Below are 17,739 nucleotides of genomic sequence, written 5' to 3'. Positions count from 1 at the left end.
ATATTAGGCAGAATTTCCTTTCTTGTAATTTGAATCCACTGGTTTGGGTCCTCCTCTCTGGAGTAGCAGAAAACAAGCTTGTGCCATCTTCTGTGTGACAGCCCATCAGATAGCTATCATATCTCCTCTCCGTCTCCTCTTTTCCTGGCTAATCATACCCAGTTTCCTCAACCGTTCCTCATAAGGCTTGGTTTCCAGATCCTTGATCATCTTGGTTGCCCTCCTCTGCATACATTCCAGCTTGTCAATATCCTTCTTAAATTGTGGTGCCCGGAACTGGACGCAGTACAGGCAGAGACTATTTTAGGCACGTCCAAGATATGTGTAACTATGCATGTGTGCATTGTGCCAATCCTGAAAATAACACAAATACATCAGAGAAAGGGGCGGGGCAGGGTTTTTGAAGGCTTTTTCAATGATGTTTCAAATATACACAATTTCACTTAAACATGTGGTGTCTTGGAATGTAACCAGTGCATAAATGGGGAGTTACCTGTACTCCAGGTGGGGTCTGACCAAGGCAGACTTAAGTGATACTATTACTACCTTGATCTGGACACTAGACATCTGTTGATGCAGCCTTTGAGGGAAAAAAGAAGCAGCACCATGTCCCTTGTCCTGAACTATTTGGAGGAAGAGCAGAAGAGAGATTTAAATAGTAATATATGTTTTAATGAGGCAAGCTCTGCAGTTTTTGCTATGAGTTGTGAAAATGTGTAGTTTTATTTCCCATCTCACAGTGGAGAAGAGTATTTGGAGTTTTAGGCATATAGGAAGCTGCCTTATACGGACTCAGATCAGTCCTTATACGGACTTAGCTCAGTATTGTCCATGCTGCCTGGCAGCTGCTCTCCAGGATGCCAGACAAGGTTCTCCTCTTGCCCTACCTGGAGATGTGGAGGATTGAATCTGGAACCTTCTGCATACAAAGTAACTTCTGAGTTACGGCCCTTGACCCAAAATATTTTGGCATTAGTCTGCAGGAAAGTGACATTGCCCAGGTCTTTTTGCAAATACAATGAAATGATCAGAAATCCATGATTTGAAATAATTACAGCCGTATCTCGGAAGTCAAACGGAATCCGTTCTGGAAGTCTGTTCAACTTCCAAAACGTGCAACCAAGGTGCAGCTTCTGATTGGCTGCAGGAAGCTCCTGCAGCCAATCAGAAGTTGCGTCGGATGTTCGGGTTCCAAAGAACATTCGCAAACCGGAACACTCACTTCCGGGTTTGCTGCGTTCGGGAGCCAAAACATTCAAGTCGCAAGGCGTTCATCAACCAAGGTATGACTGCATATGTATTTTAACTATGATATGACACATGCAGTTTAACTCAAATCATGATCAAAGAGTTCTAAGCAATATATTCTGTATCATTTTCTAAAGTAGTGAATATATATATGACATTGTATATATATATGAATATATATGACATTGTATAGCTAAAACATACCTTCCTTACTGGGATTTTCCCAGTTGTAAATATGCTAATTGTACTTTTAACTTAGGGAGTTGTGTGAAGTGCAGATCAGAAGCTTGAGTCAAACATTGGTTTCCCCCCCTCAATAGGTTTCTCCTCCTCAGTTTAAATTAAATAAATTTAAATCAATACACCTTGGTCTCATCAGACTGGAAAATCAGCATTGATAATCACAAGCATCTTCAACAGGATGTAATTGGACAACCTTTTCCACAGCTTTCAGGATTGAAGGAGAATTCATATACTTACATAGAATCATAGAATTGTAGAGCTGGAAAGGACTCTGAGGGACATCTAGTCCAGTTCCCTCCTCTCCCCTTCCGTCTCCTTGGGAGTCCTCCGGGCAGCTAATGCTGCCGTCCCTGGTCTCTGAGCTGCCCTGCCCCAAAGAGAGGTGCTGCCTCAAACTGCCCCACAGCGACCTGGGAACCAGCCCCAGAGGCACCATTTGCCTGGGGAACTTGTAGCCATGGCTGCTACAACAAACAGCCTCACAAGCCTTTGGGAGGCAGAGATGTGAGAGGGCATTAGAGGTGGGAGGGAAGGAAAGAGGGACAGGCCAGTATTGCCTGCGGCACCCCTGACCATCATTCAAGGCACTCTGGTTGAAAACCACTGGGCAACACCATCTTGGATCCTGTTTCTTTGATATCAATACAGTGGTTCCTCTGGTTACGAACTTAATTTGTTCTGGAGGTCCGTTCTTAAGCTGAAACCGTGCTTATCCTGAGGCGCGCTTTCACTCATGGGGCCTTCCATTGGTGCGTGATTTCTGTTTGCATCCTGGGGCAAAGTTCGCAACCAGGAGCAGCTACTTCCGGGTTAGCAGAGCTTGTAACCTGAAGTGTTTGTAACCAGAAGCGTTCATAACTAGAGGTACCACTGTATGTCATTAATTGATTAAAATCAGTGGCACTGAGGGATGCTTGGTTTGCACTGTTATACAAGAGATGCTTAGACTAAAGTTTCAGTTCATAAAACAAACCATATATAGTAACTGGGAATTGAACCTTGGTTGAATGGATAAAAGTACCAAATCCCTGATCATTGGACCTCGCAGTGGAGGCCACACGATTTCATGATTTATTTTTTTCCCCTTCTCAGAAAACCAAGAACAAGAAAAAAGGTAAAGATGAAAAGTGTGGATCTGAGGTTACTACTCCAGAGAACAGCTCTTCTCCTGGGATGATGGATATGAATGGTGAGTAGAGCAGGGAGACAGTTCCAGCTTCAGCAGCTGCAGGTGTGGTGGGGAGAGGGGCCTCCAGACATGGCCGCTTGACTTCCACATGGATTGATAACCAACATCGGTTTAGTATTTGGCTATATAATAGAACCCACATGGGCATGGCTGAGATCTGGGGTCCCTCCTGATGCTAGTATCACCAGACACAGTTGTGGACCACTTTTTGAAGTGTTTAGCACAGGCATAGGCAAACCCCGTCCCTCCAGATGTTTGGGACTACAGTTCCCATCATCCCTGGCCACTGGTTCTGTTAGCTAGGGATGATGGGAATTGTAGTCCCAAACATCTGGAGGTCCGGAGTTTGCCTATGCCTGGTTTAGCAGATTAAACAGTATAATCTAAAAGGCTGCTGGGCAGCGGCTGCTTCAGAGAGAGAATTTTTCAGGCTGGCTTTGTGTTGAACTGGTGCTGGTAGGTTTGGTAATGGTTGGCTTTCGTCTGGCATAGAAAATGAACCAGTAGGAAGGGGAAATATTTGATAAGTAAGGTGTAAGGGAAGGATATCCTAGCATTGTTTCTATAAATTGAAATGAAGCTTGAAGCAAATTAAATAAAGCATTTGCTGAGTGATAATTAATTTTGATCTCCTACATTCCTGAATTCACATGTTCCATACCCAATTTTCTTTAAAGCATAAAACATTGGATGAGATCTGAAAGCAGCAAGGCAGTGCATGGGTTCAAGCACTTCCAAAGTCAGTGTAAGGCCTGAGAGATTTTTCCTCGCTTAAAAGAAGGGTGGGGATGTCTCCCAGATCTTGCTGTGAGCTTGGGAGAATCTTGTCTTGCTCATTTGTGAGACCTGGGAGATTCATTTGCCTTTCTTCTGTCCAGCAGAGAGCAAGGGCTGGTTCTTCCATCATGCTGGAGCTCTGAGGCACTATGAGTTCTTCCAAGACAGGCAAAACCACTCCCTCTCTCAGGAAGGGGTAGCACTGGAAGAAACTGCAATATTTGACTGGCGATAAAAGCTCAGCGGAATTTACGGTCCCTCTAGATTATTTTGGATACTACCCTCTGGCATATTGACTCAAAGCATTTTTAGAAATAGCCTGCTCAGCCTTCTTTTGAAGAGATTGTGCAGCCTTCCTGGGGCACCTCTCCAGTTGCCAGACCATAGTTGAGAATGCTCCCATTAAATCTGTCTCTCTGTACTCTATACTCTGGTTCAGTTTTGTTACCTTGTGAATAATACTGCTTCAGATTCTCATCTGATGTCAGAAGAGATTCTAGGTCACATGGGGGGTGCTTTCCTGCTGTAATATGTGTCCCTGGAAAGCCTTCAAACCTGACAAAAGAGAGTCTGGAGAATTAAGGTTTTCTCTCCAGAAGCATGTACTTGACAGATTAACACTTAAAGTGAGTCATTAAATGTTACCATGGCTACCATCAGTGGAATCTGTAATTTTCCAATTCTGAATGTCTTGGTGAGAGGCAAAGTAGGTAAGGCGATAGCTTTTATTAGCCAGCATCTTTCATCAAGAGTGTGGGGAACCGTTGAAACTCCGTGGAGGAGTTTTTCAGTCGGTAGCTGTGGCCAAAGCCTCTTTCTTACCTATATTAATTTGCCCTGTATTTTGTTTGAGCATCACATGAAGCTGTCCTTACGCTGAGTCAAATCATTGGTCCCTCTCACCCAGCAATGTCTCCCATAACTAGTAACTACTCTTTAAGATCTCAGACCCTTGGGTCATTCCCACCACCTGCTACCATATTTTTCTAGCTGGTGATGATTAGGATTAGATTTAGGACCTTGTACAAATAAATCATGCATTCCGCCACTGAAGTATGGATCTCCCCATATTCAGTTGTGAATCCTTTCCCTAGGAGAGCTGCACTTGGAGAGGGTCTGCATAACCAGGGTGGAGTGGAATTGGTCCTCTTTGCTATAAGCAAGTTCAGGCATCTGGAATGGGTCTAAATCTCTCTGGCTAAGTGCATCCATACACAGCCATGTAGCGCTGACTAGATGTTTATTGGCATGAATGAAGGATGAATTTGCCTGAGATCTAATTACCTGCATTTACCTTGGTGCAGATTTGATTGAACTAGCCATTTTAGGTGCATGCCGTTGTCTGATGCAATTTAGGAGATGCATCTGGATTTTACTCCATAACTGTGATCTCCTTCAAGTGGCTTTTTAGATGAAGCATTTACCCCATGAATGAGGAGCTACTAACTTTCGTAGCAGCCGTGTTTCCTGTGCAACCCAGTATTTGTGACTGTCCTTTTGTCAATAATGGTCAATGCAGTTCATTCCTTGCATGTATAAGAAAGGGAAGAAGGAGCAAATCATGAAAGAACAGTATAAAGGACTAGCCAACACTTGCAGGGAGAAGGTCAGGCGGCTAAAGCTCAAAACAAGCTCAGGCTTGCAAGAGAGGTTATAAATAATAATTAGTGACTTTTTTGGCTATCTTTGAAGCAAGAGTGGGTCCTCTGCATGAAGGATATGGAGAAAATGCTATTGGGTGACAGGGTGAAGGCAGAACTGCTCAACGTCAGTGCCCAACCTGGTGTTAATGGAATAAAATAAACGATGCAGAGAGGGAACTGCAGCCCAGGATAGGAAAAGAGGGGGAAAGGGAACACCTAGCTACTTTAAATGAATTCCGATCTCCAGGGCCTGGTGAACTGCTTCCAAGGAAACTGAAAGAACTTGCAGAAGTAATCTCAGAGCCTCTGACTATAAGCTTATAGAATTCATGGAGAACTTGTAGACTGGAGGTGGGCAAATGTTGTCCCCATTTTCCAAAAGGGGAAGAAAGAAGACTCGGGGAACTTCCGGCTGGTCAGCTTGATGTCAATACCAGGAAATGTTCTAGAACCAGATAATCAAACAGCTGGTCTATGAGCACTTAGAAAAAACAAGTCATGATCTAAAAGTTTGGTGGGTCAAGGGAATGCTATGGATGTAGTGTATCTTGATTTTAATAAGGCTTTTGACAAAGTCCCCCATGATATCTTGTGGAGAACCTGGTTGACCGACTGAACCCAAAGAGTGTTTGCCAGTGGTTTGTCGTCATCCTGGAAAAAAGTGACAAGTAGGTTGCTTCAGGGTTCTGTGCTGGGCCTGGTGTTGTTCAACATCTTGATAAATTACTCATATGAAGGAATTGAAAGAACGCTCATCTAAGAAACAGTTGAAGGAGTTGGGTATGTTTAGCCTGGAGAAGAAAAGCCTGATAGGTGGCACAATAGCCATCTGCAAATATCTATAGGGTTGTCACATGGAAGAGAGAACAGAGATGTTGGGTTTTTTTGCTGTTCCAGAGGGTAGGATCTGAACCAATGGATTCAAATTACAAGAAAGTAGATTCTAAACTTCTAAAGGCTAGGGAGAACTTTCTGATAGTAAGAGCTGATTGCCAGTGGAACAAGTCTAACTTGGAAGGTGGTGGACTCTCAGTCAATGGAGGCTTTTAAACAGAGGCTGTCAGGGATTCTTTATCTGTGATTCCTGCACTGGAGCTTTGGGTCCCAACTCTTCAGTTGTATGATTCTATGTCCAGATTCTGTGGCAGTGGAGCAGGTAGGACATGTGCTTGTGGGCGGAAAGAGTACTTCACTTTCCTTTGTTGTAATTGTGAGCCAGCTCGCACTATGTTTGCTCTCTCCCTCCACCATTCCTTGGAGAATTTTGCTATAATGTGAGTAGCGTGACATCAGCATATTATATAGTCATATTTTTGACAAGTATAATAAGTATTGCATGACTGTACTGAACATTAGCCAGTATGAAGTCCCCATCAATATCACAGATTTAGAATACCTTGTACATCACTTAAGCCTCCACTTTTAAAAAATGGATAAATCCCAAACTTTAGGCAGCTTCTTTCAGCTTTCTCTGCTTATTTAGAGAGCTGGGAAGAGTCAGTGAACAGATTATTGATATTTGAAGTACAAACTAGATGCAACAGAGGCAGCCATGGTTGCTTTTCTGTGACATTAAAAGGATCTGCAAAAAGATCTCTCAAGTAATTAACCCTTATATTGGTCTAGTTTGAGTTGCCAACATAGATACAGTGGTACCTCGGGTTACATATGCTTCAGGTTACAGACACTTCAGGTTTCAGACTCCGCTAACCCAGATATAGTACCTCAGGTTAAGAACTTTTCTTCAGGATGAGAACAGAAATCGCACGGTGGCGGTGCAGCAGCAGTGGGAGGCCCCATTAGCAAAAGTGGTGCTTCAGGTTAAGAACAGTTTCAGGTTAAGAATGGACCTCTGGAACGAATTAAGTACGTAACCAGAGGTATCACTGTATGGATTTGATATGGAATACTGGGAAGTGTCAGAAATGTAGCCATGCACTATCTTGCTGTATAATATTTTCGTAAGAAAAAAAGTTGTCATCCTACAGTTTGCCTGGCTGCCAATAGGTGGCCATGTCAAGTGCCATATGACAACAGAACAGCAAGCAGGCATACAAGCAAGATAAGCTGCAGGGGAACAGTCAGGACAGACAGGGGCTGTTTCCAGAAACTCTTCTCCTCTGCTGCCATTGTATACCTGACACAGCAATTTTGGTCTCTGCATCTGCAGCTGGGGAGGAAGAAAGCAGCTACAAAGCAAGATGGTTGTTGAGGAGCTGCCTTGGCAGGCAAGCAGCCTTGGGGCCAAAAAGGAGGTCACTGCAGGGTACTTTAGACTCTTCACCCCCCTCTCTTCAATGAGTGGTGGTTGGGATCGGAGTGAGATGTGAGGGGATTGGGAATAGCAACAAGAGTGAGTGGGTGGATAGGCAGGGATGTGGGGAGTTGTGAGAGGGAGCGGTTGGAAGGGATGGGGGGCAAAAGGACCCATGAGAGGCTGAAGAAGTGAGGGGATGGGGGAGTTGGGTGAGGTGGAAAGGGGTGGAGGGCTTGGCAGGTCAGCAGCCCCTACCATGTAAATACAATTTTGGGAATGTTCATCGCTTTCATGAAGCCTGTCTCTTATTTATAGATGATAACAGCAACCAGAGTTCCATAGCTGATGCTTCACCAATTAAACAAGAGAACAGCAGCAACTCTAGCCCCCTGCCAGAGCAGAACTCCACAGGGCAGGCAGATGGCCCTGGAACAAAATCTGACGATACTCAAGCAGATGCAAAAGAGGAGCCTGGTTCAGAAGGTAATTCATGTACAAATCTTCCTACTCATAACTGGTAGGTAAGCAGTTGGCATTCCATGTGCACCATAGAAACTTCATTTGTTAGCAGACCCACTGTGTCTCCCACTTGAGAAGGAGATACAGTGGTACCTCCGGTTGCAGATGGGATCCGTTCCGGAGGTCCGGCCAGATCTTGAGGTTTTCGCAACCGGAGAGACTGCTTCTGCGCACGCGTGTGTGGCAAAAACTCAAAAATATATTTCCAGGTTTGCCGCTTATGTACCCCGAAGTTTACGTAACCAGAGGGATATGTAAGCGGAGGTATGACTGTAACTATAATTTAAGATCTGCCCTCCTTCCTACTGCTTTGAAAACTGACACTCCGTTTTCACTTAGTTACTTTTTGCTTTCATTGACCACCTTCACACAGTGCTAAACCATGGTGTAGTTCTATGTGGACGAGCCTCCATAAGACCAAGGAAAGTGTTAGACTCATAAGTTTCCCTTTCCTTCCATGCAGTCAGGGAAGGACTTCTGTCAAGTGTAGGCATGCTTTCTGCTTTCAACAAATCCTTATGTACAAAACAGGGATTGTGATTTACAACAAACAATGGTTAACTGCTAAACAACTCCAAACCATATCTTATGAAGCTGGCTTGTTTAACTAACCATTGTTTGTTATAAACCATGATTCAGAGTTTGTACATTTCACTAACCAGAGAATAGATAATTTGAAAGCAAAGCAAAAGTCAGTGGAAATACAGTGGTACCTCTGGTTGCGAACGGGATCTGTTCCAGAGGCCCCTTCGCAACATGAAAAGCCTGCAACCAGAAGTGTGGTATCTGCGTAGGTGTGCAGCGTAATTTGGCGCTTGTGCGCATGTGTGAAGCGCGAGCAGCAAAACCCGGAAGTAACCCTTTCCGGTACTTCCGGGTTACTGCGGGACGCAATCTGAAAAAACATAACATGAAGTAAACGTAGCATGAGGTATGACTGTACTGTTCCTGATGTGCTCCTTGTCTACGTAGTGCTGTTGTTAACCCTTGGCTTAATGCAAGAGTGGGGAACTTGACCCACCCGCCTGTTAAATTATGTGCCACCAGGTCATTCAGATTTTTAAAATCTGGAGCATGCTTAGAGTTTCTTCCTTCTTAAGTTTGAATCCAGGTTGCGACGGCAAAGATTCTGGCCAAAAGCAGGAATTGCATTTGGCACTGAATTTTAAATTTCAGCAGACATCAGCTCCACTTAGTTACTCCAATCAGGAGTTTAAATTGAAAACATGCTGAATGCAAGTGCTGCCTGCCGAAGAACAATTGGGAGCACACTCACATTAAGGCTTCTGCCTGCTTGCAGCCATAGCTTTACCTACTCACACCTGGTATCATATGGTGTCAGGTGTGGGCAAGGCTGGGGGTAAAATGGACTGCTGGCTCATATTTGACCAACAGACTAGAAGTTCCCTATCCCTAGGTTAGTGATACTGTATATGCAAACAATAAGTCATTCTCGCTTTGTGTAATTACTGTTGGAGATAAATTTTCGCTGAGCTGAATGTAAAGCACAGCTCAGTTCTGAAAGCTGTTCACATTTACCCCTTAATTTCAGATAGCTTTATTAAATTACCTGACTGCTTTAGTGCCAGTTCCAAAAATATATATTTTGCTCCATCTTTCTTGACTCCTCTGCTGTCTTGAATTCAGTTGATTACTTTCAACATGATTACCTTTATATCTAAGAACTCACTGATTCCATTGGCTTACTCTCTTCCTACCTGTTTGCTGTTCTAATCTGTCCTCTCCTTCTTGGTTGAGATCCCTGAGGGCTCTGTTATTAGTCCTGTATGCTTGTCTCTCTAGATTCGTTAGCCCCATGTAAGCACACAATATTCCATGGTGCCTGTTATGCTGATGGTACCAAGCTTTTCCACTCTAGCTCAGAACGTTCTTCCTTCATCCAATTCCAATTCTCCAAGTGCTTTTCTGTTTCTGCTTGGATGCTTCATAGGGGTCTCAAGATGCCTAGGACTGAACATCTTGTCTTTTCTCTCAGCTAACATTCCCATTCCATTTTTGTTGTTGTTCTTTAGTCGTTTAGTCGTGTCCGACTCTTCATGACCCCATGGGCCAGAGCACGCCAGGCACTCCTGTCTTCCACTGCCTCCTGCAGTTTGGTCAAACTCATGCTGGTAGCTTCGCAAATACTATCCAACCATCTCGTCCTCTGTCGTCCCCTTCTCCTTGTGCCCTCCATCTTTCCCAACATCAGGGTCTTTTCCAGGGAGTCTTCTCTTCTCATGAGGTGGCCAAAGTATTGGAGCCTCAGCTTCAGGTTTGTCCTTCCAGTGAGCACTCAGGGCTGATTTCCTTCAGAATGGATAGGTTTGATCTTCTTGCAGTCCATGGGACTCTCAAGAGTCTCCTCCAGCACCAGAATTCAAAAGCATCAATTCTTCGGCGATCAGCCTTCTTTATGGTCCAGCTTTCCCATTCTATTTATATTTCATAAAATGTACGCAATGTTTGATTGTAAAAAACAACAACCTCAGAGCAGTTTCTAAAGATAAAAAATGGCTGTAAACACAGTTTAAAGCATGGGTAGGCAACCGAAGGCCCTGGGGCTAGATCTGGTCCAATTGCCTTCTAAATCTGGCCCGCGGACGGTCTGGGAATCAGCGTGTTTTTACATGAGTAGAATGTGTCCTTTCATTTAAAATGCATCTCTGGGTTATTTGTGGGGCATAGGAATTTGTTCACCCCCCAAAAAAATATAGTCCGGCCCCCCACAAGATCTGAGGGACAGTGGACCGGCCGCCTGCTGAAAAAGTTTGCTGACCCCTGGTTTAAAGCATTAATAAAAAACAAAATAATAAAGGAAAAGCATAAATCAACATTCTACATTTCTGACTAGGCATGTCTCAGCAAAAATGTTTTTAACAGGCTCCAATAAGAGTACAGTAAAGGCGCCTGCCTCATGTCAATAGGCGGGGTTCCTATCATCAGATTGGGGGCTAAATTGAACCTTAAAGCATGCCTTATAAAAGGCACTCATTCAGATAGTAAGCTGTGACATCTGTTTTTACTTTCATAGTTCAACATTTATTATAGGTCAGATAATATGGATGTAGATTGATTCTTCCTCTTCAGAGGAAGGGTCTAAATTATCAAGTTTTTAATCTGAAAATAAGGAAAGACACCTTGTTCAGGTTTTGGCAGAGAAATCCACACAGTTTCTCTTAACTTGTACAAAACTGCATTTACTTAGGCTATGTCTTCTGTACATAATGTTTCAGATTCTGAATTTAGATTCCTCCTGTATGTGATAGTAGGATGACAGTTGCTTATAAGTTTATAAGCTGTGGCTGGATTCCTGTGTAGATCCAATTATGGAGCGTGTGTATTTGCAAGCTGCATGAAATACAAAAGCCTTTCATGTTATGAGATACTACAGTGTGTACTTAAAAACCCTTTTAATGCAAATCTATCCTTTAGTGTGATCAGGTATGCTTAGGTGTGCTTTCAGATCAAGCTCTTACATTGCAGCCTTGAGAATACTGGAGGGGCTTACACCCACACCTTGCAGTGCTCTGCTAAAGGCTTTTCCATGTCCCATAAATACTGTCTGGATCCTTCCCCATATCCATGTGGTCTTGGCCTCCCTCTAGTGGCCCGCTCAAGATTTCATTTGTATGTTGCTTGAAGAAGAGGAATCAAGGCTTTTTTTCCCCAGCCGGAACCTCTTCCGGCAACCCATCTCTGTGTACATCATCCTGGGCAGGTGGCACATTTTCTGCGTGCAGGAATTTGGATGGACCGGGAGTGATTTTTGGCACTTTGCTTCTCTTCCGAAAGAAGCCCTTAAAGGGAGGAGACATGTTGCGTGTTTTCTCTAAAGCGTGCGCTCTCAACAAGGTTGCTGTCATCCTGAGAGAAGCTCAACAGCTTAGGGTTGTCTGTCAAAGAAGGTGGGAGTTGCTGCACCTCTTTTTCTAGAAAAAAAGCACTGATAATAGTAATAATTCATTTTTATACTGCTTTTTAGCCAAAGATCCCAGAGCTATGTACAGCATTAAGAACCTAATTTACACAGCATCATAATGACAACATAATACACAGCATCATAATAAATAATCATAACAGGCCCCATTTAAAAGTCCATAGATTGCTCCAATGCCCAAGTGTCCTTGTGTTCTAATCCAAAATCATTATGTCTCCCTTCTAGATAAGACAACAAATCTGTAAGTAGTCTATAGCTGGGTGGAAAACAGATTAGCAACCTTGGTTAGCTTAATTGACTTTAAAGCCCTTTTTAAAGTTGGGCCAGCACATCTTGGAAAACATAATTTAATAGCCTGCTATCTGCACTTTTAATGCCTTAAAGGTGTTCCATCTTCATTCTTATACAGAAGGAAATACTTCCCAAAATATGCCACCTATCTATCTATCTTCTAAGAACAAGTAAAGTGCATCTTTTTCTTCAAAACTATTGTTTGGCAGCATGCAAATTTATGCAGATTAAATAAACTAAAATTAATTTACTTTGCTATGGAGGTTTGTATGTGATGCCAATAAAAGGTTTGATGATGATAAATTAATTTAGTTAAAATCTCTAATTTGGTGAGAACCCTAATGAGAGGTACTATAATACATTGGTGATTCAGTGCAACCTTCTTAACTCTTTCAGATGCTTCTGATGAACAGAACTCACAATCTTCAATGGAGAATTCCATGAATAGTTCAGAGAAAGTGGAAACTCAACCTTTGGCAGAAAATGATATAACCACAGATGCATCTAAAAACTCTCAGGTAATTCAAAATCATAGATAAGCAAAGAGGTATCGTCAACAGTGTGAATGAAAGTTTGACCTGTCTTGTCCATTGGATTAACATCTATGTGTTCCATGCTTTCTAATTCTGTGAATGCTTTGATTTCTTCCCACTTGAACATTGACAGTGAGCTGTTGTGCTTTGCACTTGGTCTAAGCAGCAAGTTGTCATTAATATGGGAGAACTTGTTAAAATATTTGAAGTATGTTCCGTAGTAAACCGTGATGATCCTTCTAGTAAATTGCTAGGTGATCCTTTTAGGACTGTATGTTCCTTTCCATGTAAAGTGTTAATAGGCTGGAAAGATGGTAATGTCACCAGTTTGAAGTGAACAAATTATGGCAAGGTAATGCAGCATGTTCCTTTTCTTCTAAAATCCCAGCCAGAAGGTATGAAGGTTGTACTCCAGCCTCGATTATCTTCTGAGTCCTCACATTATCCCTTCTTTCCCTATGTGTCTGGGAATTGATATAGCCTTAACAGTCCATAGCTGCAAATATGTCTCCCAGGTGCTTACTGATACTTATCTTAGTATGCCTTGCAAGGATCATAGAACTGTAGAGCTGGAAGGGACCGAAGAGATGTCTAGTCCAACCCTCTGCAATGCAGGAATCTTGGCTAAAGCATCCATGACAGATGGCCATCCACCTTCTGCTTAGAAACCTTCAAGGATGTAGAGTCCACAACCTCCCAAGGGGGGACTGTTCCACGATCAAGGAGCTCTTATTGTCAGAATGTTTTCTCACATGTCTTGGTGTGTCTGATCTTACAGGGTGGGGCTAAATGTGTGTTGCCATTTTGGGAACTAGGACTTGCATGGGTAACTATGGTGGCAGCTTTTGTGTTGCTTTGTGGCCATGACACTTGCTTCCTGGGGTTGTCTTGTACCTCTGGAGCACAATTATTATGCTTTTATTCAGTACTGATGCTGATTCTTCTTTTCTCTCTCCTCCCGTTAAGGACTCTGAAGGAGTGCCACCTTCTAAAAAGATGAAAGTAGAGGCTCCCTCTCAACAAAACATTGATGAAATATAGACACTAGATTTTTCCTGGCCAGTTTTTATGTAAGGTACATCAGTGGGCTAAATTATATAGAACAACCATATTTACGTATATTCTCTTGGATGAGGACAGAACTCCTATAAACTTTTCAAGTTACCAAGCAAAAATCCAAGAAACCAAGCAAAGGCATAATCTCTTCAGACACTGAAAACTTTTCTTTTCTGTGAAGCAAAACGTTGAGAATTTAAGTTACTGTCTCTGAAATGGTTGGAGTAAACAACTCAGGAGGGGTCTACGCACTGTTTCTAATGTCAAAATTACAATTATGTTGCTGCTGTATTTTATCACATTCTCTATTTAACATTATAAGATATTTAAGGATGGTACAGGTCAGGTCTTCTCATGTGAAGTTCATCCTTCTGATGTGATGTCTGCTTTTTTCTTTTTTTGTGTGTGCCTTGTGTTCCAAAACAAAAAAAACAAAACCAGTGCTAATTTTTTAAACTTGTTTTTGACAGTTCTCTCCTCTGCAGAGTGGCCTACGGTTTGTACAATGCCATATAGGAAACTTTTCATTGTGTTTGTTTCTATTTTATACCCTGGTGCTTACTATTTTAACATAAGAGCTATTGTGAGAGAAATCAGGAAGCCATTTTCACTGTTGGAGTCCAGAGAGAACCATACAGCTGACACTTGATTTTTCTGCATCCACTGGCATGACTTATTTTTAATGCACCAACTTGAGCCACCAAGACCCTCTTCTGGCAACCTCCACAGAAATGCATGCAAGTTACACAGTAACATAGCTTTGAATAATTTCCTGATGGCACGCCTCCCCTTGGCTGAATAATGTAGTCTTTTAAAACAGATATACCTAAAGTGAACATGCTCTGCTGTTTACTTAAATTGCTGCTGGTTTGGAAAAGTATTGAAGCAAATTAGGCATTTTAAGTACTAGATCTAGGTAACTTTATCAGAGTCTTTTTTTAAAAGTGGGTCAACTATAAATACAGGTACAAATAGGCATATGTGTTATGACAGATGTAGTTTTGATTGAAATGAATTTCATTGTACTGTTCTTTTACAATCAGTTTACTGATACTCCAGGCAATACTGTACTTGAGGCTTACTTTTGTTTCAAGAGTAGCTTGTAAATACAGTCTTGTTACTTCCATAATCTCTTCTTCAGACATCTCTCAGTTTTTGAAAAGTTCAGTTTTATTTCTTGCATGTTTGACTTGGCAGGAGGCAATGTGTAAATCCTATCTATGCTACATGGCCATTGAATATGCTGAACCATCTATCCATATCAGATGCTTTGATGCTACTTGTAATCACCGGTAGAACCACACAGTCGTGACTAATTCCTTTTGAAATCAGTGCAACTTTAGTTGTAACATTTTAGAGATTCCCAATGGGGCTTAATTGTGACTAGAACTTGATGGGTTCGTCTTGTTATGTTTTGCACATCTAAAGAGGTGTTGAGCCCTTAAACCTCCATTTGATGGCTGGGGAAAATATGTGTGTGAATGGAAAACACAGAGGTGGCATAAAGAAGCAATGAGTCTTGATAACTACGAAACTGCAACCTGCAGCTGTAAATGTGGTTGCATTTAATTTATAATGGAAGTACTGGGTGACCTTTTTTTTAAAGGAAAACAAACCTGCCTCCAATCAAAATACTGCATAAAAGTCACTTACTAAGCTTTATTTCTGATTTCTCCAGCGGTGAAAATGGCTTGAGCTTTAACTACTGTATTGCATTTGCAATGAATTCCGAGAAAAGTTAGAAGAGGTGGAGGTGCCAATTCTGACCTTCCATCACAACATTTGTTAAGCTGCAAAGAAGCTGGCTATACACTCAAGGCTGATATATTTTTTATGTTGAAATAAACATTTTACATCTCGTCAAAATTAAAATTGGTTGCAAATTGTTCATGAAAGCAGTGTGCTCCCTCCAAAGTCTCTTTGTGCTTCGATCACAAAATTCATTTAATATCAGAAAGAGGTGTTATATTTGCACAGTATACATAAATGGTAAACTGATTTCCCCACCCCTTGAATTGTGTATCTGCTTCAGAAATGTGGGTTATGACTGGTTAAATGGCAATCGGTATGGACATTAAAACCATATTTAACCAGGGTTCGTTTTTTGAAAACATATTGGCTGATCTATGACATAGACAAATATATTTTTGAACTTTAAAAAATTGTAATTATGTAGCTTTTAATTGATCAGTGCTAAAATGTCAGTGGGTTGGAAACCACTGTTGATATGTTGTCATGCCCAGTAGTTGCTGTCTGTAGAAGCTTCAGTTTTGTGGTTGTGTGTTTTTGATTTGTTTTACACAGTTTCCAAGGAAGTAGATAGGCTTTTTAAATTTCAGAGCTGAATCCTGTACTTAATAAAATATAAATAGCACTAAAATACCTCAATTTTTTTCATTAGGTAGAAATGTTTATTGGCATTACTGACACTGATAAGCTTCGTGATGAAACTGGCTTCTTAATTCCTACTGTACTTTCTTCAGTTATGTGTCAGCCATTCACTAAGGCCTGCTGCCGCCACACAATTCCCAGTGTCTTTCAGTTGGGCTTGCTTGTGCTTGACTTGTGAATTGAGATCTGCAAATGAAAGGTGGGTGGCAGTAGCCTTTGATGAAGTGTGCAATCATTTTGCTATTCCATGACTCAAGAAAAAGAAAACCAGCATAACCACAGTGGTTAGTGGCTCTGCTTTGATTTGCAACGTTAGATATTTGAATCCTCTGCCAACAAATAGGGGTTGGAAAAAGCAAATGGAATTGGACTCCTTGCACCCATTAGTGTCAGTCTGCACCCTTTTATCAGGATAGAGGAGGATCTTGATGCTATTTGGTATGCAGAAATTTAAAAACGTGCACACTGTAACTACTCTGCCTTTTGATAGGCCATTTGGATGTGCAGTTAAAACACATTTTTAATGCTTGAAAGTTATAGTTTAAATTCAACCAGCAAGGAAGGGATCTTGCAACCTTTGAGATTTGGTACTGGGTCCAGCTTCTTGGTTTGCTGCCATCTTTAGGGATTTTGTTTTATGGGCTTGCATGGAAAAGCCTGTATTGATAGCAGTGGGGAAGGGGTGAGGAGAGAGAGCGCGTCAACACATCTTGCATCTCAGTGACTGGAAATTCTCAGGCAGGCAATAGTCGGTGTCCACCACACACACAGCTGTGCAATCTGTGCTCATTTCAGTGGAGGTCATGCAGCATCAGTGGTTGGTGGGTTGAATCTGACATTTTTTTTTAGAAATAGCGTGAATATCAAGAAGTGCTTCCTTATCGACACTCTGGGCATTTGGACACTCAGTTACTCTCAAACTACATCTGTATACATAAGCTAGCAAGGTAGCTGATCTTTGTGGGTTATGGGGTGAGGCAGGCCTGCTAGCTGGGCAATTTACACAGTCAAAACATTTTATAGCAGAACTGTTCATTTTGGAGTTCTTATGGGTGGGGGAATAGTTGTTAACATTCCAAAAAGTGCTGGCACTTAACAACAACAACCAATCGGTGAGGCAGCATAAAAATTACTGGCTTTTGTGGTAGCCTGCTTCATACAGAAACATTGTCATGTTTTAGAATGTTCTTTATATCTAAAGCCCTGCTAGAAGGTGTAAAGAATTTTGTGGGTTTATTTCATTACCTAATTGTTTTTCCATCTTAATGATTTTGTGTGTTGTACAGCAGTATCATTTTTCACTTATTTATTCCATCAGTAGCTATGGTTTGTACAATGTACAATGGTTTCATTAAAAAAAATAAACTTTAAAGTCACAACACAAAATGCTGTGTGAACAATCTTTTGAATAAGATATTAGTTGATTCAAAAGTTTGAGTGTGATAGCTTTCACGTGCCTTAGGAAAGGACTGTAGTAAGCAACATACAGCAACATTATTTGTATCCAGAATGTCCTAGATTCAGTCTTTGGCATGTTCGGCTGGGAAGGAACCTGGTCTGAAAAGCTGGTGCCATTCTGTATATGGTTAACTGAGCTAGATGGGCCTGTGGTCTAGCTACATTAAGGCAGTTTCCTGCAGTCTAAGCACTTG

General features: G+C 41.8%; 1 protein-coding gene across 1 annotated transcript in view; it reads left to right on the top strand.

The window, feature by feature from the left end:
• Positions 1-17,473, top strand: part of BCL7A (BAF chromatin remodeling complex subunit BCL7A) — a 28,407-nt gene extending 10,934 nt beyond the window's left edge. The window contains exons 3-6 of the mRNA XM_083590687.1: positions 2,584-2,680; positions 7,673-7,840; positions 12,504-12,625; positions 13,607-17,473. Of these exons, the coding sequence (XP_083446813.1) occupies positions 2,584-2,680; positions 7,673-7,840; positions 12,504-12,625; positions 13,607-13,681 (462 nt within the window). The 3' untranslated portion in view covers positions 13,682-17,473. The remainder of the gene's footprint in view (positions 1-2,583; positions 2,681-7,672; positions 7,841-12,503; positions 12,626-13,606) is intronic.
• Positions 17,474-17,739: the final 266 nt, after the last annotated feature.

The sequence above is a fragment of the Podarcis filfolensis genome (assembly GCF_964270895.1).
Source record: "Podarcis filfolensis genome assembly, chromosome: 16".
NCBI lineage: Eukaryota > Metazoa > Chordata > Lepidosauria > Squamata > Lacertidae > Podarcis > Podarcis filfolensis.
This window is presented reverse-complemented; position numbering and strand designations above follow the sequence as displayed.